This window comes from Protopterus annectens, chromosome 7.part0 (assembly GCF_019279795.1).
Source record: "Protopterus annectens isolate FY-2018-M chromosome 7.part0, PAN1.0, whole genome shotgun sequence".
NCBI classification, from domain to species: domain Eukaryota; kingdom Metazoa; phylum Chordata; order Ceratodontiformes; family Protopteridae; genus Protopterus; species Protopterus annectens.
In genome coordinates this window covers 1,182,057,337-1,182,084,926 of record NC_056739.1, presented here as the reverse complement: position 1 = coordinate 1,182,084,926, position 27,590 = coordinate 1,182,057,337, and the positions used below count along the sequence as shown (strand labels likewise).

At 37.8% G+C, this 27,590-nt stretch overlaps 1 protein-coding gene across 2 annotated transcripts in view; it reads left to right on the top strand.

Annotated features, from left to right (window-relative positions):
* The window catches only part of GMPPB (GDP-mannose pyrophosphorylase B), an 824,737-nt gene that overhangs the window by 302,974 nt on the left and 494,173 nt on the right, over positions 1–27,590 (top strand). For both annotated transcript variants that reach the window (XM_044077786.1, XM_044077785.1), the window contains exon 5: positions 18,790–18,932. In XM_044077786.1, the coding sequence (XP_043933721.1) occupies positions 18,790–18,932 (143 nt within the window). The remainder of the gene's footprint in view (positions 1–18,789; positions 18,933–27,590) is intronic.

The following is a 27,590-nucleotide window of genomic DNA, read 5'->3' as shown; positions in this document are numbered from 1 at the left end:
CAAACACTCTCCAATTCTCAGCAGTATTATTATCAAATACAAGTTGAGCTAGTTTTCGAAATCTGTCTGCCATGCCAACAAAGTATGTGCAAACACACTGAAAAAAATGGCCCTTGTAATTATATATGAACATGCACACACACCCAGTACTTGCAAGGATATTCAAATGCACAATAAACTTTTGGAAATACTGTGCTTTGTGAAATATGCTTCGAAATGGCTGTATTATGTGAAATAACTGTACTGTAATACTGCACAAACTTGCAAACACTCTAAATACTTCAGATATCCCGAATAGCTTGAATTAATGCGAAAAAGTAGCTCAAAGCAAAAGAATGAAGTCGTTTCCCTTATTGTAATCATTTTATGCGATTCAGACTTTATTTCAAACATTTTTGTAACTATTTTGAATATTTTTATCAATATGTCACAGTTTCGACATTTCATTTACTTAGAAATTTGGTAAGAGCGTTCTGAGTGCCTCGTTTTATATTTTGCGAATAAGAAATAATTTAAGTAAGCTTTGATACCTGAAATACATTTTTGACATTTTTTTTGAATTATACATGCAGTAGGGATGATCCATTCCTCTGTATTCCTCCAACATTAACTGAGTGCCTTCTCAGTCCTGAGTCTTGATTTCTGGATCCCTTTCTGACACCATGTCGCTCGTTTTGGTTTACAGTTGCAGACAAGCAGGCAGGGTAGTTTGTTTATGTGCTTTATTACACAGAAACACATCAGGATGGATAGCAGCAGTGCAAAATCTAAACAAACTAATTGACAGACTACACAGACATACATACTTACATCTCAACAGCTTACTACAAAATGGCAGTCAGGCTCACACATGCTTCGTATTTATACACTTGTGCAAAACCCTAGAAAGCTTCTTAAAGGTATACTTACATATTGATGTGCAGTTAATGAACTCATATATTTTTATTACACATCTGACTGAAATAAACATTTGTTCAGATTTATTATAGTTTTTTTGTGGTAAGTACTTTGTATTCAGTGACTAAACAATTTAATTAAACATCGTAAATGGTTGTGTAGTTGCAAAAACTGTTCGTTTACATTGTTAGTACTGCTTCACAGTCCAGTGCAAACCTGATTTTAACTGTTTCATATGATTAATGCATGTCATAGGAGACTGAGTAGAGGGAAAGGGCTTTAAGATGCTATGCATAAGGCAAGTTTGTTACGCCTTTTATTCTTTTTGTAAGGACACCCTGAGGTCCTTGTATTTGCTGCATATGCCTGGTTAGGTACTTACCGAAGGGAGCACTGCACTCTATGATTGGTCTGATTAGGGCACAGTACAGTAAGATAATGACCTCTCTGAACCTAGATGTCATGCCCTTACTTATAAATTGCGCAACATAAAAACATAAAAGGATTTCCTCACCACTGGGGGCATGTGGTGGTCGAAGGTAAGGCTACTGCGTATGTGTGTAGCCAGATGCCTGACCACTGGGTCGACGCATAGGGGTGTATTATCAACATAGTAATTAGCTGAGCTGGTTCACTTCCCAAATGGTACATTTATTTATTTCTTAACATTGTGTTTAAGACCATGGCTTTGGCTCTGTTAGTTAGAGATAGGTGTTCTTGAAGAATGCTAGTGTCTGCAGGGTACTTGATGATAACCCCTAGCTTGCAGTAATCTGAAAACTTAGTCAGCCATAAACCCACAGTGTTTCCTTTCACGTCAGAGAAATAGATGCCAAAAAGGAGTGGGCCCAGGACCAAGCCCTGGGGGACTCTGCTAGTGACTGGCCTCTTGGTGGAGGTGGCCTCACCTATTTTGAGGACCTGGGTCTTATCATTGAGCCAGTTGGCTGTCCAGCAGGTGGTAAAAGTTTATAACTAATGTAGTGATCTTGTCTGTAACGCCCGAGTGGGATATTGTATCAAAAGCCTTGGCCAGGTCAAGGTAAGCTGTTTACACAGTCTTGCCCTCATCCATTACTTTAGTTACCCTCTCAAAGAAGGCCAGAAGATTTAATAGGCATGGTCTTCCAATAACAAAGCTGAATTGTGATGGGTCCAGCATTTGGAGATTATCTATGTCCTTGTTTATCATGTTCATGATGATTCTTTCCATGACCTTACATATGAGGTTGGTCAGATGTATGGACTTGTAGTTACCCAGGTCAGTGGTAGGACCACCTTTGTGCAGGGGAAGGACTGTAGCCATCTTCCACTCCTTGGACACAAAACCTGAATGTAAGCTCCAGTTGAAAAGCGATTCAAGTGGACCAGAGAGGTCATGTTTCATACTATTTAGTAAGCAGCCCTGGATGTTAACAGGACCCATCTATGCAGTGTTTTTAGCCTTGGAAAGTGGATTGAAGGCCTGTTCCCTAGTAATGGTTGGGGGGATTGTGGTATGTGGTATTTCCTTTGGATTATCAGGGGGGTGGATGGAGAAATTTGAGCTGAACCTTTCAGTCAAAAGGTGGGCAATGGCCTCCAGTTCAGTGTGGGTGATGCCATTTGAACTAAGTTATGAACGTTGCTGCGTATTTCACTTGAGTTTATAGACATAGCTGTAGAAAGTTTTGTGGTTGTCCTTTGCTGAGATTTTTCTTCAAATTTAGCCTTTAAAGTATTAACCCTCCTAGCTGCCTGATTAGATTGGGTGGGGAGGGGGGGGGCTTAGTATTTCAGGCTGTGTTCCTCCTCTGCTTGGCCAAGATTTTTTTTTCTTTTGTTCTATAACTGATTGATAGTGTAATTCCACTGGGGTGGCTTGACTATTGAGTTTGTCTTATTCTTAATACAAGTGGGCACTTCTCACTCTATACAGCTATCAGTATGGCTGTACAGGGATTTTGAAATAGCTTGCCATATGCTGTTGCATTTACTGGGTTTGGGTTGCTTGGAATTTAGCCAAGGTGTCACATAGGAGAGAGAGAGAGAGAGAGAGGTTAACTTTGGAATAGTTCCCCAAAGGTTTTTGGTTTCGCGGAGTCCCTAGATTTAATTTTTATTTCCAGCAATATTGCCTTATGGTCAGATGTGATGAGCGAGGGCATTACATTGTGTTAGGAACATTACTCCCCCATATTTCTGAGTACAAGGTCAGGAATGTTTGTACCCCTGGTAGGCAAATGAACCAACTGTTCCAGGATGCTGGTATTAATAAAGTTTAGGAATTGCTGGGCTTGTGAATTAGAAGTGGTGTAAGAGTCCCATTCTGTAGAGGAGTAGTTGGGATCCCCCATGAAGAGTGTATTGGATTGAATGGTGAGGGACACTGGTACATTGGGACAGGTAGCATGGGTTTCCTGGGGCATGGAGGGGGACATATAGGTTGCAAGGATATGGTACAAGACTCTGTTTATGGTGAGTTGCATGCGTGTGTGAGTTCCAGTGGGTCATACACATTTAATTAGTCTGTATGTGAGGTTGTTTTTAGTGTAGACTGAGACTCCTCCACCTTTAGTTCCCTCATGTGCACTAGCTAGTCTACAGGTATGAACGACATTATAACCTTACACTGCCGTGGTACTCTCCATCACTTTGAACCATGTCTTCGTTACTTCAAAGATGTCTACACTCTCCAGGGAGAGTAAGGCTTGCAGGGAGTGGAGTTTCTTGTTAAGACTTCTAGCATTAAGCAGTGTGATGACCCACTACTGGACCAGTAATCAAGAAGCCTCAATCCTCACCAATGGCACCTGTGGAGAACGTTCACTGGGAGGATAACTGGTACACCCACAGTATTTCCAGATGTAGTGCTCTGCATCAAGTGCAATTTCCCTTAAGAGCACACAGAGGCCACAGTCAGTTTTTTGGCTGGTTTCTCCCTCTTTCTGTAAATCTTCAGTGAGACTCCCTCACTGCCACAACTATGCCCCCTCTGCCCAGACTATAAGGTAGTTACCACTGCCACCAGAACCCCTCACCAGCAACTTTAAGGCCCTTAACAAAGGGTGTCCAGTTTTACTGTGTAATATTAATACTAGTACAAATGGTAGTTTGACCAAGAACAAGGCTATTAGGAATGGCCCACACAGTGTCACCAAATAAATATGCAAGTATGTACTCTCAAAACTTAAATATCTCTACAAAGATCAACCACAATGAAATGTTTAAAATGTTTAATAATAAATAGTAAAAGAACAAGAAAATACTAAGTATATATTCACAGTGACATTAGAGTTTAAAACCAGTGGAAATATTTAAGGTAACATTGCAGGACAGGCTCAGACAAATAAAGAAAAACAATATCTAAACTAACAAAATACAACAAAAAACCAGGCTTAAATAGTGGGAAGTATACTTGCTGTGTTCAATTCAAGTAAGTCACAAAAGGTAACCAAATGTTCCACAAAAAAACGAAGCTGTAACCTACAAACCGCTTTACTTTGCGAACTCTTAATCCAATAAAAAAAGAGTCAAAATCACCATAGAGTGTTCATTCGAACCTACTCATCCACTGGGCAATAGTTTGTAGAAAAAACACGCAGCCAGCATGTAAAAATAAATCCAAGCGTCCAGTAGAAACCACGTTTATTAAAATAATTAGAACACAGGGCTAGCGCTTTCAACGAATCTTCATCAGGCCACTAACAAACAAACATACTAGCATCCCTTTTATAGCAAAATGCTAGAGTCAACTACTGATGTCACATCCTGTTTGGACATACTGAGGTCAACTCTGATGTCACATCCTGTTATACATAAAATATTTAAACTGACATCACTTTTATAGTAAAACGCTACAAGCAACTCTGATGCCACATCCTACTAAATATAAAATCTTATAAAATGTTTTAAATTATTTAAAATATTTAAAATATATATGCAGACATTTTGTAAACAGTGTACAATAAAAATGTTCTAAAATAACATTTCACCCTACTTTAACTGCTGCTGCATGTAACATTCAAAATGTTTTAAAATATTTTAAATATCTATGTAACCATCTCATAGACAGTATGCAGCAAATAAAGTGTTTCACAATTACATACTATCTTCCTATAAATACTGCACTTATATGCATACTAGTAACAAAAATGGCACGCATGTTTAGTATTTAATAATAAGCAATATAATCCCATTTGAAATACTTGTATGTATAAATACATGTTTAAAATAGGGATCAAATTAATAAAAATATTAATATCTACACATGAACTATTTAGCATAATTATAACTGTACAAAAATGATCATTCAAAAGACTGCATCTAAAATTTGTACAGCGTGTGCTTCTAAATATCATAATATCTGTAACAGCATAAATCATTCAAAACAGATATGTGCACACGCAAAGATTTGATAACAGCTGATATTATAAACATAAAAATATATAAGACTAAATGAGCAAAATCAGGTGAAATATGTGTGCTGGATGAAAGAGGAATACATGGTATATCAGCATCTTTCATAACAATTGATCCCTAATAAGCCTGCAGAGTAAAATACAGAGACAACGATGGAGACAGAAATGGAAAAATGTGAGGTATGAAAATGTTATAAATATAAAAGTAAAACCAGCCAGAAGTTAATGAAGGGTGGCAAAGGGGTGAAAAGCTTCAATGAAGTTTCCTAGCTTTAAGTATAGGTTTGATGGAGACTCTGTCATTGAGGCCTGGGTACAAATCAGCCCTAAGCCTGATGATCCATTTGGCCTCTATCTGTTCCGTGGTGTTAAAAATATCTCCTCTTCTACGAGATAGAACATTGTTTTGAATTACTTGAAACAAAAAGCTATGTTGGGTAGATGTATTAATTACATGCCTGGACAGAGCATTTGAAGAACATCTGACTTTGATTTTATATAAGTGTTCCCTAATTCGGTCTTTAAACTTTCTGTCCGTCTTCCCTACATAAAACGCAGGGCAGTGTACACAGGTTGCCAGGTACACCACATGGCAGGTCTCACAAGTGGCAGAAACTGTGAAATGAAATTCTTGTCCTGTAATAGGATGATTGAATTTATCAGTTTCTTTAATGAATTTGCAATAATTGCATTTTGACATTTTTAGTCATTTTATGATTACTAGTTGTATTTATGTCAAACCTATTCGGACCACATAACATTCTGTGTAAATTCAACTTATTTTTATATGTAAATTTTGGTTCTTGGCTCAATATCTCAGAAATAACTGGATCTGTTAACAAGATGTCCCAATGTTTTCGATATATGCTTTCAATACTATTTACATCTTGTGTAAAATGTATCGGTATTCTGATAACTCCACTGCTAGTTTTGCTGATGCTACTATCATCTCGTTTACTAGAGAAGTAGGGAAAAGCCCTGCCTTCTCTCAATTCATCTATGATACCTAAAGTAGCATCAACTTCTGTTACCGTGTAAGACCTGTCTATAAATTTATTCCTCAAGTCTTCTATGCCTGTTTTAAAGCATGAGTCTTCAGAAAACAGCCTAGATACCCTCATGGCTTGACTTTTGACGATGTTACCAAAGACATGCTTAGGATACATGCTGCTTCGATGGAGAAAGTTATTTCTATAGCAATCCTTTCGAAAAACTCCAGTGTTAAGTATACCATTTGGTAGTTGTTCAACATATACGTCTAAATAGGGTATGACATCTTTGGAATTAACCATAGAAAATCTTAAAAAACTGGTGTCTTGATTTATTTTATCATAGAAAGACTTCAATTGTTCTTCATCACCTTTCCAAATAAGGAAGAGGTCATCTACAAACCTAGTGTAGAAAGAAACATTCTGACAAAATTCCTCCATCTGAAATAGAGAAGAAACTTCCCAGTAAGCCATAACCAGGTTGGCGTAGCTATTGGCACAAGAAGTGCCCATAGCTCGCCATCCCTCTGAAGATATACTTGACCATTAAACAAGAAAATATTATTTGTTAATGCAATTTCCATCAATTCCGTGATAACTTCTATCCTTCCTTCGGAGAATGTGCCATCTCTAGTAAGAATCCTACTTATGCTATTGAGTCCCTCATGATTAGGAATAACAGTAAAAAGAGAGTTGACATCAAGTGTCACAAACAATTTATGCTGGAAACCATCACTCACTGAGGTATTCTCATATAGTTTAATTAGGAATTGTTTAGTATCTTTCAGTATGTGTGTGTACTTGTCCACAATGGGTCTTAATAAGGACTCTAAATAGATGGAAATCGGCTCGGTGATCCAGCCCTTCCCTGCAACAATTGGCCTCATAGGTGGATCCAAGCCATTTTTGTGAATCTTGGGTATTCCTTGTATAATGGGTATCGTTGGATGTTCCACTACAAGGTATGTGAATAATTCTTGATTGATCTTACCCTCATTCAACATAACATTTAATCTACTAGAAACATCTGATATGATCCTATTCACTCTACTATCATTGATCTTCAAATAAAAGACAGAATCATCCAGCATATTGCACATTTTATCAATATAAAACTCCATATCCATGATAACTACAGGACCACCTTTGTCGGCTGGTCTTATCATAATGGTCCTATCATCTTTCAGGCCATTAAGTGCTTTCCTTTGTACTGGTTTCAGATTGCCAAACCATCTCTTTTTCTATTATTTGCATCATTTTCATATAATCCTTGCTCAACCAGTTTCGAATAAGCCTTGATAAGTGGGTGGTTGCATGGAGTGTAAGTACTTGGTTTCTAAGCGGATGGGGTAAACTAGTGCTGTTACGAAAATCAACCTTCATTTGGAGGTTCATTATAAACATTTTCAAATCAATAATGCTATTTGTGATATCGCTTCTACTAGAGGGAATAAATGTTGGACCCTTCTCCAAGACATACTTTTCTTCTTCCGTTAATAGCTTACTTGATATGTACCACTATATTGAGTCTTGGTCCCTTGACAAATCTTATCTAGTGTATGACCAGCCTGTACTGGTCCTGCTGGTCTCTTTCTGCCTTCCCTGCTCATAGACGTTCCTTGCCCCCCACCCCTCTCCATTGGTTGGCGATGGGGAAAGGGACTGATTCAGTACTCATACTATTGAATCTAGTTTTGGCATCCATGCCTAGGCTAATTTTATCTACTGTTTTCAGATTTTTATTCATAATCTTATTAACATTATCGTCCTCATTCTCTATATGCTCACATATATCTATCCTTGTATTGGCATCTTCAAATACAGATATATTGTGAACATTACCAGCGGGAAGAGCATGTATCATTAGTACCATCCTGGTGTATTATTGCTGTGGTAACAATGGTATTTTCTTACCCCTGTCTGTTTATCTATGACAATAACATTAGAACCATCAGCATTGGTATCTGGCCCATCTCTGGCCAGACCAATATTAGTATTGTCTTTCATTTCATTTTGAAGGCGTGTGTTCTTCCATCCCTTGGCTCCATTCTCCACTCTGGGCCAAGTAAAGACATAGCCTTTTAAAATCGTCTATGTCCCTTCTAAGTTTATCACGTTTTTGCTGTAACAGTTTTTCTCATAAATGAAAGCTGTCTAACATTTTGTCAATAGATGCTTCTACCACTGGTCTAGGGTACATGGTAGTTAAGCTCTGCTGTTGCTTCTGTAGTTTCTCCCTCAATGGTGTTTCATGAGGTAAGTAATTGTTCATTAGCTCCATGTACTTCAGGCTAGTATCTAAGTTTAACTGTTGCCATGAATATAACAAATCTTTATACACAGTACCTGTGGTTGGCATCTTCAGGATCCTTAAACCCCTTGGAGCGATTTTTGCGAGTAATGCATGCTTCGAAGTGTTGCCTCTGCAACTGGGGGCCGTTCAGTTTAAGGAAATCTCCTTCCATTTCTTGTACTAGAGTTTCAAGCCCTCGATAATCTTCTTTGCAACTCTGTTCATCATATGTTTCAGCCAATGGACTGAAAGATAACAGTGGATTAATGTCACTTGTAACAGCATCTTCAAATCTGCTCTTAATATTAGATGTACCTGACTTGGTACTTCTAAGCATATCAGGATTGTAGGGTAGTTCAACTGTTGAATTTTGACTGCTTCCCTCAGCCATGAGTGTGTGAGCAAAAAATAAGTCACGTAGTTTAAAAACAAAGAATAATGCTCACTACACTCTGTTCGCCTGATAATAAACAAGACTTATAAAATACAACAAAAAAACAGGCTTAAATAGTGGGAAGTATACTTGCTGTGTTCAATTCAAGTAAGTCACAAAAGGTAACCAAATGTTCCTCATGGCTGAGGGAAGCAGTCAAAATTCAACAGTTGAACTACCCTACAATCCTGATATGCTTAGAAGTACCAAGTCAGGTACATCTAATATTAAGAGCAGATTTGAAGATGCTGTTACAAGTGACATTAATCCACTGTTATCTTTCAGTCCATTGGCTGAAACATATGATGAACAGAGTTGCAAAGAAGATTATTGAGGGCTTGAAACTCTAGTACAAGAAATGGAAGGAGATTTCCTTAAACTGAAACACCTCCAGTTGCAGAGGCAACACTTCGAAGCATGCATTACTCGCAAAATCGTTCCAAGGGGTTTAAGGATCCTGAAGATGCCAACCACAGGTACTGTGTATAAAGATTTGTTATATTCATGGCAACAGTTAAACTTAGATACTAGCCTGAAGTACATGGAGCTAATGAACAATTACTTACCTCATGAAACATCATTGAGGGAGAAACTACAGAAGCAACAGCAGAGCTTATCTACCATGTACCCTAGACCAGTGGTAGAAGCATCTATTGACAAAATGTTAGACAGCGTTTTCATTTATGAGAAAAGCTGTTACAGCAAAAACGTGATAAACTTAGAAGGGACATAGACGATTTTAAAAAAGGCCATGTCTTTACTTGGCCCAGAGTGGAGAATGGAGCCAAGGGATGGAAGAACACATGCCTTCAAAATGAAATGAAAGACAATACCAATATTGGTCTGGCCAGAGATGGGCCAGATACCAATGCTGATGGTTCTAATGTTATTGTCATAGATAAACAGACAGGGGGTAAGAAAAATACCATTGTTACCACAGCAATAATACACCAGGATGGTACTAATGATACATGCTCTTCCCCCGCTGGTAATGTTCACAATATATCTGTATTTGAAGATGCCAATACAAGGATAGATATATGTGAGCATATAGAGAATGAGGACGATAATGTTAATAAGATTATGAATAAAAATCTGAAAACAGTAGATAAAATTAGCCTAGGCATGGATGCCAAAACTAGATTCAGTAGTATGAGTACTGAATCAGTCCCTTTCCCCATCGCCAATCAATGGAGAGGGGTGGGGCAAGGAACGGTCTATGAGCAGGGGAAGGCAGAAAAGAGACCAGCAGGACCAGTACAGGCTGGTCCTACACTAAAAAAGATTTGGCAAGGGACCAAGAATCAATAGTGTGGAACATATCAAGTAAGCTTTTAACGGAAGAAGAAAAGTATGTCTTGGAGAAGGGTCTAACATTTATTCCCTCTAGTAGAAGCGATATCACAAATAGCATTATTGATTTGAAAATGTTTATACGGAACCTCCAAATGAAGGTTGATTTTCGTAACAGCACTAGTTTACCCCAACCGTTTAGAAAACCAAGTACTTACACTCCATGCAACCACCCACTTATCGAGGCTTATTCGAAACTGGTTGAGCAAGTATTATATGAAAATGATGCAAATAATAGAAAAAAGAGATGGTTTGGCAATCTGAAACCAGTACAAAGGAAAGCACTTAATGGCCTGAAAGATGATAGGACCATTATGATAAGACCAGCCGACAAAGGTGGTCCTGTAGTTATCATGGATATGGAGTTTTATATTGATAAAATGTGCAATATGCTGGATGATTCTGTCTTTTATTTGAAGATCAATGATAGTAGAGTGAATAGGATCATATCAGATGTTTCTAGCAGATTAAATGTTATGTTGAATGAGGGTAAGATCAATCAAGAATTATTCACATACCTTGTAGTGGAACATCCAACGATACCCATTATACAGGGAATACCCAAGATTCACAAAAATGGCTTGGATCCACCTATGAGGCCAATTGTTGCAGGGAAGGGCTGGATCACTGAGCCGATTTCCATCTATTTAGAGTCCTTATTAAGACCCATAGTGGACAAGTACACACACATACTGAAAGATACTAAACAATTCCTAATTAAACTATATGAGAATACCTCGGTGAGTGATGGTTTCCAGCATAAATTGTTTGTGACACTTGATGTCAACTCTCTTTTACTGTTATTCCTAATCATGAGGGACTCAATAGCATAAGTAGGATTCTTACTAGAGATGGCACATTCTCCAAGGAAGGATAGAAGTTATCACGGAATTGATGGAAATTGTATTAACAAATAATATTTTCTTGTTTAATGGTCAAGTATATCTTCAGAGGGATGGCGAGCTATGGGCACTTCTTGTGCCAATAGCTACCAACCTGGTTATGGCTTACTGGGAAGTTTCTTCTCTATTTCAGATGGAGGAATTTTGTCAGAATGTTTCTTTCTACACTAGGTTTGTAGATGACCTCTTCCTTATTTGGAAAGGTGATGAAGAACAATTGAGGTCTTTCTATGATAAAATAAATCAAGACACCAGTTTTTAAGATTTTCTATGGTTAATTCCAAAGATGTCATACCCTATTTAGACGTATATGTTGAACAACTACCAAATGGTATACTTAACACTGGAGTTTTTCGAAAGGATTGCTATAGAAATAACTTTCTCCATCGAAGCAGCATGCATCCTAAGCATGTCTTTGGTAACATCGTCAAAAGTCAAGCCATGAGGGTATCTAGGCTGTTTTCTGAAGACTCATGCTTTAAAACAGGCATAGAAGACTTGAGGAATAAATTTATAGACAGGTCTTACATGGTAACAGAAGTTGATGCTACTTTAGGTATCATAGGTGAATTGAGAGAAGGCAGGGCTTTTCCCTACTTCTCTAGTAAACAAGATGATAGTAGCATCAGCAAAACTAGCAGTGGAGTTATCAGAATACCGATACATTTTACACAAGATGTAAATAGTATTGAAAGCATATATCGAAAACATTGGGACATCTTGTTAACAGATCCAGTTATTTCTGAGATATTGAGCCAAGAACCAAAATTTACATATAAAAATAAGTTGAATTTACACAGAATGTTATGTGGTCCGAATAGGTTTGACATAAATACAACTAGTAATCATAAAATGACTAAAAAATGTCAAAAATGCAATTATTGCAAATTCATTAAAGAAACTGATAAATTCAATCATCCTATTACAGGACAAGAATTTCATTTCACAGTTTCTGCCACTTGTGAGACCTGCCATGTGGTGTACCTGGCAACCTGTGTACACTGCCCTGCGTTTTATGTAGGGAAGACGGACAGAAAGTTTAAAGACCGAATTGGGGAACACTTATATAAAATCAAAGTCAGATGTTCTTCAAATGCTCTGTCCAGGCATGTAATTAATACATCTACCCAACATAGCTTTTTGTTTCAAGTAATTCAAAACAATGTTCTATCTCGTAGAAGAGGAGATATTTTTAACACCACGGAACAGATAGAGGCCAAATGGATCATCAGGCTTAGGGCTGATTTGTACCCAGGCCTCAATGACAGAGTCTCCATCAAACCTATACTTAAAGCTAGGAAACTTCATTGAAGCTTTTCACCCCTTTGCCACCCTTCATTATCTTCTGGCTGGTTTTACTTTTATATTTATAACATTTTCATACCTCACATTTTTCCATTTCTGTCTCCATCGTTGTCTCTGTATTTTACTCTGCAGGCTTATTAGGGGTCAATTGTTATGAAAGATGCTGATATACCATGTATTCCTCTTTCATCCAGCACACATATTTCACCTGATTTTGCTCATTTAGTCTTATATATTTTTATGTTTATAATATCAGCTGTTATCAAATCTTTGCGTGTGCACATATCTGTTTTGAATGATTTATGCTGTTACAGATATTATGATATTTAGAAGCACACGCTGTACAAATTTTAGATGCAGTCTTTTGAATGATCATTGTACAGTTATAATTATGCTAAATAGTTCATGTGTAGATATTAATATTTTTATTAATTTGATCCCTATTTTAAACATGTATTTATACATACAAGTATTTCAAATGGGATTATATCGCTTATTATTAAATACTAAACATGCTGCCATTTTTGTTACTAGTATGCATATAAGTGCAGTATTTATAGGAAGATAGTATGTAATTGTGAAACACTTTATTTGCTGCATACTGTCTATGAGATGGTTACATAGATATTTAAAATATTTTAAAACATTTTGAATGTTACATGCAGCAGCAGTTAAAGTAGGGTGAAATGTTATTTTAGAACATTTTTATTGTACACTGTTTACAAAATGTTTGCATATATATTTTAAATATTTTAAATAATTTAAAACATTTTATAAGATTTTATATTTAGTAGGATGTGGCATCAGAGTTGCTTGTAGCGTTTTACTACAAAAGTGATGTCAGTTTAAATATTTTATGTATAACAGGATGTGACATCAGAGTTGACCTCAGTATGTCCAAACAGGATGTGACATCAGTAGTTGACTCTAGCATTTTGCTATAAAAGGGATGCTAGTATGTTTGTTTGTTAGTGGCCTGATGAAGATTCGTTGAAAGCGCTAGCCCTGTGTTCTAATTATTTTAATAAACGTGGTTTCTACTGGACGCTTGGATTTATTTTTACATGCTGGCTGCGTGTTTTTTCTACAAGCTATTGCCCAGTGGATGAGTAGGTTCGAATGAACACTCTATGGTGATTTTGACTCTTTTTTTATTGGATTAAGAGTTCGCAAAGCAAAGCGGTTTGTAGGTTACAGCTTCGTTTTTTTGTGGAACATTTGGTTACCTTTTGTGACTTACTTGAATTGAACACAGCAAGTATACTTCCCACTATTTAAGCCTGGTTTTTTGTTGTATTTTATAAGTCTTGTTTATTATCAGGCGAACAGAGTGTAGTGAGCATTATTCTTTGTTTTTAATATCTAAACTAAGCTTCTCTATATTCCTGACTGGATTTAAGAGAATTATACTATTCTCTAATATCTTACTTAATAGAGCAAGGCAGATGATGTGGTGAATGGTTCTTCTTGCTGTCAGGTCCAAGACAGAATACAGAATTTAGTCTCTCGCTAAGAGACTTCTAAAAATAATACCTAAAATATTACTGCTGGGATAGCTTGCAGAATGACAGTTTCTGGTCATCTGACTTCTAATTCCCATGCAAAACCCCCACTGCTGGAAGCTGGCAGGACTTGGCACCTACCTCTAAAAATACACACACAAGGGTTTTTGCTCAGATCTTTGTCAGGTTCTGTAAGTCATACAACAATTGCATACCTCCACAATTCCAGAGATTACTTAGGTCACCCCAAAGACAACACAGAAAGCTTCCTAGTACAGACCTTGTGTCTCTGGTTGCATTGAAACCTGTGAGATAGCATATTTATGGCTTAGCCTATAAGTGATTTAATTTCAGATATTTTCTAAAGTTTACTGGACTGAGGTTAACCCTCCAGTTTCCTCTGTTAAAACATATACATTCAAACAGTTACAGTAGTTCATGTACATTTCTGTTTTCTCCAGTAAGGCACACTGTGCATATATTTCAAACACAAGCACTTTACAAATACCTTTTCAACACAAAAGTCTGTACAAATCACTTTGATATACACATGACATACAGTTCTAATACATTTGTAACACCAGCGTCTTGTATGAATCAGTTTGATATTCATAAATGACATATAATTATTTACAAAATTCCAGGTAGCTGTGCTGGCAGTACCTCCTTTCATCATAAGCAGTACCACCTTCAGATATTCCTTCATAGGTTCAGTTAAGTTGGGAGGGTTATCAGTTTGGCATTGCATAAAAAAGGCACTATGGGGTTGGAAAAGGTCTTTCCCTTTATCTGAAAGTGAAGAGGGAATAAGTAAAGACCATCCCTGACAAAGCAGCGTGTTCTGTTAACCATGTCCTTCCACGCCGTCAGGTATTGCACCCCATTGGATTGACACGGGAACCTAAGACAATTGTTAAAATTGGTCCTTTTTTGTTGGTAAGTTAAGTGGCATCATCCTTGGAGAAGTTAGTATGCTGCAGCTCAGTTTAGGCTCACACTTGCCTGAGACACATAATCAGTAAACTTGATCATGTCTTGCTTTATAAAGTCAAGGGTGGTACATTTCAGGTCATTAACACCCACATAGACTATAAAATAGTCATACTGGTGCCTGTGGTTCAGTGACCTTAATGCCTATGTGACTTTGACTGATCCTTGCCCTGGAAAGGCAGCTAACCTTATTCTTCTACTGTACATTGGAGCTTTTCTCCATGGGCCTCCTCCTGAAAAAGGGCTCTCTCCCAGTCGGACCATCCCAGTCAACAAATGTCAAATAAATAAACCGTGACTCTCTCCTTACTTGTTCTGCTGAAGGAGAAATATTCTCATATTGAATCACCAGTGACCAGGAAGTTTGGTTGTAAGCTAGTTTGCCTTAAGGACTTAGCAGCAGAGGCATTGGATACAGTGTTAATATGTGTAGCAGTGAGTTGTTTTTAGTGGAGTGTTTATGTGATGGCTGAGGATCCTAAGCTGTGGTGATCAACTGAATACATTGAATTGCTCAGTCGACACTTTAATCATTTTGCAGTGAAGATCCATGCATTCCCCATGGTGCTTTTTTATCAGCCCAACTTTTGTCATGACCTTGCACACTTATAGTTTTATAACTGAGTGATAATCTGTTTTTATTTGGAGTAAAGAAAGAGTCTGCATGGCTGTGCACACATTTAGGATTATGGAACTGTTTGTTTCTTTCTGTCAGAGCAGGGTAGGCTGACAGCTGTCAAGCAAACTCTTAAGTGCATTGCCAGTTGCATTGTCTTTTCATACCGTGTGGTAAACCACTCCTTGGAAAATGGTGCTGTGAAAGGACCACATCACTGTCAGTGGGGCTCTCCATTGCTTGCTTCAGAATGTATTCCATGCAGAAGATGTGCAAGGGAACATGGCTATAAGTTTACAACATCACCAAGCATTATTGCTTGGACTGTGACTCTAGGAGTTGGCTACTTTTAGTACTCTTCTAGGAGTGGAACCAGAGCCATAGCTGGCTGATCTAGTACCCATTGCCACTCTATGATCATGATCTATCACCTCTCAACTCTAAGATAAGTTAAAAAAATAGGTCTATTCCCTCATCTTGCTGCTCATGCAAGCAAGAGACAGGTCAGTTTTTACTCAATCTTCTGCTCTCTTCAAATCATTGAGGAGCAAAAAAAGAAAAAGAAAAAAAAAGCCCATTTCCCAATGTAGCACTTCACACAAGTAAGAGACAAGTCAGCTTTTCCACGATCTGCTGTGCCCCCCTCAAAGAAGTATGGAATTGAATGGCTTTATCTGCCTTTTCTGTCCCCTAACACCTTACAGACAGGGTGGCAGCCCCGTTTTCCCTACCTTAGCTATGCGTAAGAGTAGAACCTTTCTGCTATCTTCCAACTATGCCAGTTCTTGAGATGCTTTCCAGTTGTAGATGCACAAATGATGGTGCCCACTCTTGAATGTAATACCAAAGTCCTTATTGTACTCAGTTAATCTCTAAGGGGACCCTTTTCTGTGGGTCATAAAAACCTTCCTACCAACCCCGTGTCTGGTTGGCTGTTCCTACCAGTCGCTGCTACTGGAATTTACCGCACGTCTTGTGGGTATATTGCACATCCCTGTAATAGTGAAGGTACCAAGCTTTTATTCTATTTTCTTGATTTGTAGGAAACGTGGTTAGGTGTAAGTAGGTGGGTTCAAGGTCTCAGAATATTCTCTTTATATGGCATGTGACAATTTAACACATACCAGAGAAGGATGCACAAGCCATTGAATGTGAAAGCTTAAGTGAAAAATAGCCCAGTTAGACTGGAAGGTATGGTCATCCCATCTGTAGAACCATTGAGGTGGATCCTATCATAGATCAACTAACATTGTCTTAAGTTTAACTCAGACTACCCAAAATAGTAGGCCTTCAGACCATGATGACTGAACCTGCATCAAGAAAAGCAGACTAGAGCACTTCATAAATCTTGTATTCCCTTGATATGTTTTTTTTTTTTTTTTAACGGATTGCCAGACTTTCTGTTAGCTAATCTGCTTCTATAGTAGTGCATTCTCTTTGTTCTGTAACATGAAGATTTCAGGTGTAGTTTGCATGACTACCAATTGGCCAATAATGCATAGCTGACTAATGCATTATTTCCATCAAATGTGGTTGCTTTATGGCAGAGATTTTTCTATACTTCAAGGTAAAGCAACCTTGGCATTGATTAAATTAGGTAAGGGTATACCATTGACTCTTAAAAGAAAAATATGTTACATTGTGAATGGGAGGAAAAGTTGAAAAAAAATTGTTTTGTCAAACTAATGATATTCACATAATAATTCTACAGTTGTAGATCTAGACCCAAATAATATTGTTTGCTGACTGTCTTTTTGTCATCTCTTATATTTTGTCTGCTAAGCCTTGTGTTTGTAAAAGCAAAGTACATACGCTTTTATTGGACCTTGTTGTTCCTTCCTGGTCGAAGTATAACTTTTTTCTCTATTCAGCATATACTGCTTGCTTCTTCAGACCTTGATACTTCATGTCTTTTTGTACCCCTCATTTGTATACACTATACATTATATAGTACTAGTTCTGTGGTTACTTGCCTAATCAAGTTCAGGGTTACAGGGGGACCCAATAGCTATCTCAGCACACATACACACAGTCCTACACAGCACACGCACCTACAAGACATTTAGCAGAAAGCCTCTTTACCTGTAGCATGTCTGAGTTGTGGAAGGAAACTACAGCATCCAGAAAACCAACAAGGACACAGGGAGGGCATGCCGACCCCATCCAGAAGGCACCCCAGTTGAGAACCTGTAGAGAAGAAAGCACTGTGATGCAACAGTGCTAACTGCTGAACCAGTAATAATTATTATTATTACCATTATTTCACAATGTCTGCATTCTATATCCATTTTAAAACTGCATATTTCATGAGTTGAATTCTACAGTAATTGCATCTACTATACATATTCTGTTGGGATGAACTGGCTGTGACTTATATTTATCTGTTGTAACTTATTGTTTTTCTCCCTGAGCTTTCCCTGTAGCTCATGTGAACATAACCACTTAATTAACTAAGTGTTGAATGCAATGTGTCCTTTTCAAGGAAGGATTCTGGTTAGCCATATAAAACGCTTGGAGAATCACATCCCACAGTCTTGAAAATCTGTCTTTACACAGTCTCTAAAACTGTTTGTCTGTAGATGTAACATTTTAGCTTTCCTTCATTCAATATGTGTTACACTTTGGGTATCTTTTTCATTATCTGCTTTCCTACCATATTGAAGCAACAGAGACTGAAGTAACTTGTGACACAGGCTGGAATTAAGTAAGGAGGATCCTTCACTGCTGCTTGGCTAGTGTCACTTCAGCACCAATCACTAATAGCCAAAGCTGAAAGAAAATTCCATCACGGCCTGGGCCATAAGGCTGTAACCCACTGAAATAATTAATGGCAGAGATGCACAAAAGTCAAGATATATTTTCTGTGTTGTTTGGGACCCTTTAGGTATATTGTCAATTTACTAACTGTTTTTATTAGCTTTAGATTCTGCCATAGCCCTGTTTTGTACTCTTCTTTTAATTGCATTCCAAACTCTGTAGCAAGATTGCCTTAAAAGTGAACAGCTGCTCAGAAGTTTTGTACTTCAAGGTCTGTGCCTTGCTTTGGGTTTTTATAGAGCAGTGTGATCATTCTGATTGTGTTCTGTTTCTGTTTTGTGTGTTTTTGTAGCTGGACCACTAGCTTTAGCTAGAGACCTGCTTACGGATAGTCTAGAGCCATTCTTTGTGCTCAACAGTGATGTGATCTGCGAGTTTCCCTTTGAGGAGATGCTCAGATTCCACAAACAACATGGCAAGGAAGGAACCATTGTGGTGAGTACGTGGACAGATGACATACATGTTATACATTGCACTGTATGTAGAGAATTATATAATCTAAAGTTGTGAGTAGTAATTGCTATTGAATGCAGCCAGCTGTTGTCTTTTTTTCTTCCCTGCTCAATAGTCAAGTCTTTTATCCACCTTTTGTAATGGCTCATAAAACAGCAGTACTTTCGTTGCAGCACATTTACTGTGACTTTGTATTTGGAGATAACAAATGAAAAGTTTTGATAGCACCACAAAATGTCATATTTAAATGAGAAGGAAATGTGTGGGCATCTTTGGTTCTTCAGAGGTCAGTTCAGTGTAGCTGATAGTTTCAAAGGAATTAAGTCTTAATTGTAAAATAGATTTTCGGAGAACTATATAGAAGAATACACATATGTTTAGAGCCAACACTGATGTAATTTTAGGTAAATATGAATGTTCAGCAAGTGTAGTCTATCAACAGCAGTAGAGCGTTGTTTTTTTTCTATACAACTCTTAAATGGAATGTCATTCATTCATTCTTTATTTTTCCATTTTAGTCTTTTTAACACTTGTACTGAATTATCACTTAAGGCATAGGCAAACATACATTCATGTAAAAGAAAACCAACCAATCCAATCCAGCATTACACAGATTGCTCATTGTTATACATTTATTGTTCCCACAATTTCCTCCCACTTCAGTTCTTTTATCTACTTTACAATATTCACTACGTCAAATGCAGTGGGTTCAGACTCTGATTTCCATTTTTTAGTAATTGCTTTTTTGGCAGCCACCAATATTAAATTTAACAAGGCCTTAATATGTCTAGGCACTTCAGATCTTGCATCCCAGCTCAAAAAAATAATTTCCTTAGTTACACCCATTTGCTGACCCAGTATTTCTAGCAAAGTACTCTGTAGGGGATTTTTAAAATCTGCCAATTCATATCAAAACATATGCTCTCAGTTACCTCTTCCTTCCCCATCACACCTCCAACATTTTCTTTAGATTTTCCTTGGGTTATAAAAACACCTATGCAAACACTTCCAAGCAAAGATCTTAAATCTTCTAGACTTTGCTGGATATTTGGGAACCATACATATGCCCACCCCATTATTTCCTTGTGAATTGCTTATCCAGTCTCCCTTCCCAATCTTTTCTAACCTCCTGTGATTGATTCCAATAGTTATTGTGCAGTATTTTATATGCCCACTAATTATCTTTTTTTAACAGCAGCTTCTGTTCTAGATTTCAACTAAACCCCCCACAGAGCTGGTCTTTCATTTAGGATTCCCCTGAACCCTTTCTCTTTGCCTGTGCTCTGATTTCCAGTTTAGTTTTTGATAACTGGATGACTACCATTTGGCATTAATTCTGGCATTTTCTATAAATCTTATTTTAGAGGATTAAGGCTCTGAGCTACAGCTAGCTTCGCTCTGTAGTCCTGGGTTTGGGTCAATCAACTTCTTGCTGTGTGCTTTTGAGAAAGCCATTTAACCAGACCATGCTCCAGGGTGGCCTCTGAAGAGGCAGTTGTGCCTAGTGAGTGTACCTAGTTAACAAACAAAATAAATAAAAAGTCTGCATATTATCAGGGCAAAAGCATTGAGAATACACCACCACAAGTTGTAATGATAATACATAAACACAGGAAAGTATGCTGTAGCATTGTTAATATCCCCAGAATAGTATTAACATTAGTTCCTCACCACAGAAGGGCATACATCTTGCATTATCAGCCTGGTATTTCAATAAGAAATCTAAAAGACATGCAAAAGAGCAAACCAAAAAGGAATCTAAAGTATATAACATGAAGAGGCACTGACATTACACAATTTATAAGAAAGGATACTTGTATTGCACCATATTTCATTTAATTGGTAGGTGGTTACTCAGAGAATTAGGAGAGCATAAGCAAAAGAGGTCTAAGAGGATAGCAGATAAGAACAAATGTAAACGAAAGGGTCTGAGTTCTGCACAGAATATTGATTACCATGTTACTAGAGCAAAGTATCAAATGTATCCTTGGCAGGATGAAGATTGGTAGGTGCTGGTAGGTTATTTGGGGAGTTCAATGGAAAGAATGGTGACATTGCTGCAGAGATATAGTCTGTTTGTAGATGATCATTGAACCTGCAGATTAGCTTAAAGACAGACGGCACAATAATAATTAGACCTGAGCACTCAGGCAGATGAAGGACTATGACTGTACAGCAGGGCTCAGTCAGGTGTAAGTTATGATATAAATATGCCTTAAAGATAGCAAGAATCTAATTTGTAAAAAAAAAAAAAACATCTACAGTGGTTAACTGTTGAAATTTCTTCTTCTAATATCGTCATTCTGACATGACTAAAAATTCTGTAGCTGAACACATGTCTACCTGTAGACCAAACAAACAAATCGTGGCATCTCCAGCAGGACTTGGAGGGTGTGCCCAATCCTTATTCTTCGGCACAGTTTGGATTTTAGTCCAAATGCACATCATAAGAAATCACTGTCATTAATTACATAATTGATTTAACTTTTTACTGCAGTCCCATACTTGGCAGGTTTGTGGTTGATTAGCTGTGGCAGTGTGGCTCCACCATCCTGTCCACCTCTTATGACACTTTCATTGATGTTTATCCCATCCTGGATGGGTTGACCAGCTGGCCAAGGCTGGCAGTGATGAATTTGGGAGGAGAGTGAACTCTAATGCCAGTGTTTGCAGCTGTTGGCTTTGATGGGTTCGATTGGGATCTTGCACTCTACATGGTATTATCGCCTGATAGATCCACTTGTCATTCCCTAGGTGTGACGTTACCACCTAAGGCAGAATGAACCCTCAGGATCCTGCCTGTTTTTTTCCTAAATTATTTTTAACTCCATGCCTGCTGTCAGTTATGCAATGTTAATTATATAATGTCCCTTTGATTCCTCCACTCTGAGATGACAGGTGTCTGAAGGGGGCTGTCATTCAGGCAGCCATGAGGGTATTTTGTGTGTCAAGGGCATCTCGGCAGTGAGAGTATTTTGAATGGACATACCTCACCCCCTAGGTATGAGGATAAGTGAACTGCCTCATTGTTATGGCTCACAAAGCCTCCCCTTGCAAATGCACATGTTTGCGCATATACTATAAAGACTACCACTCATTGGTGGATTGGTTAGCCTATCCCCATCCCAACACTGCCCAATACATTGCTGCCACCATCTTGAAGGGATAGTGGCAGTGTATGCAGCTTGTTCCATGTGTCCTTCCCAGGATGGCCCTACCACTCCTCCCTGCCAGTGTCATCAAGCACCCAAGCCGCTAGTTGAAATTGTATCTTCTGGGCAGTATTCAGGGCTTTATCCTTCTACTTCTGTGGCGCTACCAAAACCTTCTGAATGTTCCAGTGGTTGTCAGATCAATTCAGTCCAGCAACTCATAAGTATCTCTCTCTCTCTCTCTATATATATATATATATATATATATATATATATATATATATATATATATATATATATATATATATATATGTGTGTGTGTGTGTGTGTGTGTGTATGTACACTTTTTTAAGATAACCCAAGCCCAGCCTATTAATTGGCTGAAAAGGGTCAGTGGTTCAAACTGCTAATGAAGTTTTCTCTTAAACTGACAGCCTGACAGTTCTAAAGCAATGTGTCCATCTTTGCAAAAAAGAAAATTATAAATGTTCTTTTGAGGAAATAAAATTTCAGCCTCTTTTTCTTATAATGTCAGAGTGCTGTTTCTTAATAGTATCATTTCCACAACTGTACACAGACACACAAACAAAAATATACATATGTATACACACACAAATATACATATTTTGATCATGCACAGAAAAATGTAAAGTTGTATTCACATATAAATATGCATATATGTATATCTGTGAATATGTGTACATGTGTGTGTGTGTTTGTGTGTATGTATATATATATATATATATATATATATATATATATATATACAGACACATAACGAGTGAACGTATTTTTGTCTGAATGCACTTTGATTGAATGCAAGGTGTACATAATGTAGGGAAGTAGGAATGTGCAGTGCTTTGCCACCCTGCACATAACCCTAGTTATTCTTGCCTCAGGATGGGCCCAGGAAACCATAGCACTTGTAGGCTAGGTGAAGTCTCAGAGGTGTAAGACCACATGTGGGAACACTGTCTTCATGGTCCTATTTGCCCTTTTAACCATAAGGATGTTTTAGTGGACAGTGAGATGCCAGTGGTTGCACTGTTATCACATCCTGTTGAGTATTGTATTATTATCAAAATTCTTTCATCGTGACTTCCATGACGGTTGCACAGTGATCAACAAATTAATTTCAGCTCTCCCAGTGTGAAAAAAGAAACTGAGAAATAAGAGCCAGGAATAGTGTCAGCTTGTGTAAAATTCAACTACTGGCTAGTGAGTACACTACCTGAATGAAACCAAAGTAAAAAATTATAAAACCTGAAAGAAAATCAACCAGAAAAGGTGAAGAGAAAACATTTGCTGAGAAGAATCCTGCAGCTGTTCAGCAAAAAGCAGTTCAAGCTTCAGCATTGTTAAATGAGATGATTTCTACTAATTTTGAGGAAAAATAAATAAAATGTACTCCGTGATTAAAATGAATGAAACATTAAAGGAGTATATCAACTCAAATAATAAAAGGCTGGCAAAGCAGAAGAAGCTTTAATGAGCTATTCAGATCGGCTGATAAAACTGCAAAAAGTAGAAGCTGAAATGAAGAAAAGGTTGGTTGAGTGTGATACTTAAGAAGAGCTGTTCAAAACATGGTAGAAGAGTGTGCAGAGAAAACCTGAAATTGTCTGCTGTACCAGAGCAACTGGAAGGAACAGACTGTATTAATTTTATGAAAGCACAAATAAGCAGATGAACTGGTGTTCCACAGCAGGATTTTTGAATTAAAAGGGCACATAGAGTGTATGCTCTAAACCTTGCCGTAAGAAAGCAGCCAAGACCTTTGTTAGTAAAAGTGCAATCATACTAGTAGAAAGAGTTGATCCTGACAAAACTGGGGCAGAAGGGAAACTGCAGTATGTTTGTGGAAAACAATTTTTCACTGTTCACCAGGGCAGAAGAGAAGCAAATTTAGCCCAGCAATCAGGGAATGTTGATAGGCAGGTATGAAATTCAAACTGTTGTATCCGGCTGTCTACAGAATATTTTTTCCTGTAGGATCAAAGACATTTTTGATGTAGAACAGTCTGAGTAGGAAATTAAAAAAAAAGGTTTATCCAACAAAAAGTGAGCCAGCAAACAGAAGGGGACTCTGCTTCTCATTATTCTGATAATAAAGCTGATGGGAGAGACTTTGAGAGTGAAACTTTTGCTAGTATTCCAAAGGAAAATGCTTAAGAGACAAAAGAAAGTGCAGGAGTTGACTGGAAGAATCAAGAGTACCTTGGACTTTAACCTTAGTCTGGTGTTGGGGGATGGAGATCAACAGGAAGAAGACCAGCAACACTGAAATTAGTAAATAAATGTGAGCATATAAAGCATCAGTCGCATTTTTAAAATATGGCTTTGCAAGAAAAAGTGGCTTAGAAGGGCAGGACTTTAGTTATCTTTGTTAAACTTTTGTGGGTGGCTTTTAAAGCATGTATCCTACTTTATATCATTACTATTTAGAAGAACACTAAAAAGGAAAAAAGTAACTTTAAGTAAAATATTTGTTATTCGTATTAGTATTTGTATAAATCATTTTATGGTATTAACTGCATGTTGTATATACTAAAGCAGTTTTGTGTAGTCAGGGATAAGGAGTCTTTTCAATGACTGTTGTATGTGTTAAAGATGTTTCACTTACCTTTGTTTAGTTGTAATAAATGTAGGCTTTAAAGTATAGGATCATAGGTGTATACTAGGCTAGCATCCACTGGGGCCCTTAATAAGCCTAGCCATGCAACCCAAATGTATCCCACAGGTTTTTGTGCCTTTGAGGTTATTTTAACAGGTGTATGTTTGTTAGGGCATGATTTAGTGGCTGCCTCTATCCATCAGAGACCTAGGTATCATACCAGGATTGAATCTCCGATTTCCTAACCACTAGTCCAGGTTGCACTTGAATATGATTAGTGAAGAGCTCTGCTTCATATGGATAGGAAGCCTATTCCAGAGAATGGGGATTCTCTGAGATACATACTTGCCCATTCAACATTCCAATTTAAGTTGTAAGCAAAGTTTGTATCCTTAGATTTAGTACTTCTGGTGCTGTTTTTGTGGGTATGCAGTAGGTCCATCTGAGCGGGATCCGAGGATGTCTTGTATGCCAGGCATAAATCACCTCTCAGCAGTCTGTAGGCAATAGAGTATAGAGATAGGGCTTTGAGATGCTCTGCATAGGACATTGTGTTTACGCCCTGTATTCTTTTTGTAAGGAACTTCTGTGGGCATTTCATGTGTTGCATGAGCCTGGTCAGGTACATAACCAAAGAGAACATTATACTTAATGACGGGTCTGATGACAGCTGAGTACAGTGGCATGTTGACTTCCCAGAACGAGATGCCAGCCTCATTGTGAAGGTGGTCTGTCTAGTCCTAACTTCCTAGGTCCTGTCTGTGAGCCAGCAGGCTATTCATTGAGTTACATGGAGGTTAATGTCTAATTCCATGAATTTTCCATGAATTTGTTTACAATGCCCCAGTAGAGTGGTGTATCAAATGCCTTAGCTAGGTCAAAGTAGGCAGTATGCACTATTTTGCCGTCATGCATTGCCTTGTTGATCTTCTCAAATAAGTTCAGCAGAATCAGTAGGCTTGACCTGCCTTTGACAAAACCAAACCGTGTTGGGTCCAGTATCTGAAGGTTTCTTAAGTCATTGTTAATCATTTCCATAATTCATTCCATGGCTTTGCATATGACACTAGTCACACTAATATGTCTGTATTTCCCGGATGTGTTGATCTTTAGCCTTTGTGCAGAGAGATGGCTGTTGCATTCCTCCATTCACATGACAAAAAGCCTGTGCATAGGATTTAGTTGAATAGTGACTCCAGTGGCCCTGATAGGTCATGTTTCAAACTATTTAGGAGGCATCCTGGGACATTATTGGAGCCAAATTAAATTGTATTCTTGGCCTTAGAGACCACCTGTAAGACACCTTCCCTACTGATAGTTGGAGGAATTATATTAGGTGGTATTTCCTGGGGGGGGGGGGGGCTGGATGAGAGGGGGTAATGTTGGAGCTGAATTTGTCAGCCAAAAGATTTTCTATGACTCCATTTACCAACATTTTGACAAAGTGTTGTGTACTGCCTTTGAGGTTTCAGACATAGCTAAAGAAGACCTAATGGTTGTTCATGGCCTGGGATGCTATATTTACCTCAACATTTGCTTTGTTTAGACCTAATTAGTCCTCTTAGTTGTCTATTCAGTTTGAAGAGATTATTTTTTAATCCTTTTTGTTGCCGCACTTCCTAATTTTAGCTATGACTTTTTTTTATTACACAATCTGTGTAATTTTGGATTCCACCAGGGTGGTATATTTTTTTTTAGTTAGTTTTGGGTTTTCTTCTGGTAGACACAACAGCCTCTGTGCATTCATTGGCATAGTTCTACAGAGCTTTTATGAATAATTTGTAAATAAATTATTATGTGAATAATTCTGCACTGGCTGCTGTTTTGTCTGGCTTTGGAGGGCCTTGGAAATGTTGACAGGTTGCCACTTGGGTAGTTTGCCTTCTAGTAGTTTCTAACTGTTACAGGGTTTGCTAGGGTTACAGAATTGATTCTTTTTTGAAGGAGACTGTTTTGTGGAGAGAGGACACAACACTCGAGTTAGTTCAGCATTCCCCCATATTTGTGTGTACCAGGTCCAATGTGTTTGTATCTCTAGTAGGTGTATGCACATACTGGTCCAGGGTGTTTGTGTTTACAAAGTCTAGAAATCTCAGTGACTACAACTTTGGAGTTGTGTAGGATTCATGGTTTATAGCGGGATAATTGGTTTCCTCCTTGAGTATGGTATTTGGTTGAATGGGGAGTACCCCCAGTAAGTCTAAGTATGAGCTATGGGTTTCATGTGAAATAGATGGTGACTTATAGCTTGCTAGGATATGGTATGCGACAAGAGAAGAAAGACTGGCCAAAAACAAGTTTACTATTGATATGCTGTCATCTTGGGCTGCTGGACTGTGGATGGGGTGTAAAAGTTGCACATGTTATGTTGTATGTAGAATTAAGGTATTTTCTCTTATTTTTACAAGGGTAAATTTCTAGATTAATGCTCTTGACTTAAGCTAAAACAAGTACTTTTTGTAGGCAAGTAGGCTTGAAAAATAAAATATAATGAATGCCATGAAAAAATTTAAGTTTCTTACATTTGCAAAGATATTCACTTGTTTTTCCATTACCAAATATTCAGTGATAGTCAAGAAATCTGCAGCTCTAGGCAGTTGTATGTTCTGTTCTGAGTGACATTTACAAAAATTTATTTCTGACTACTTTTACATGGAAATGAGCTATCTACAGGCACAAGCAATTAATCTTGAGAGTTCTGAGTATTCTTTGCTGAGGGAAATGCAAAATTTAAATGTACAATAGCAAGCAGCTCAGTGAAAAATGAAGTTTGAAATTATGGGAAGTGAATAGCAGATAGCAGCCTCCCTAGCAGCCTTAATACTTTGCTGCATTTAATAGAGCAGTTTACATTTTAGTTTTATTTAGAGATAG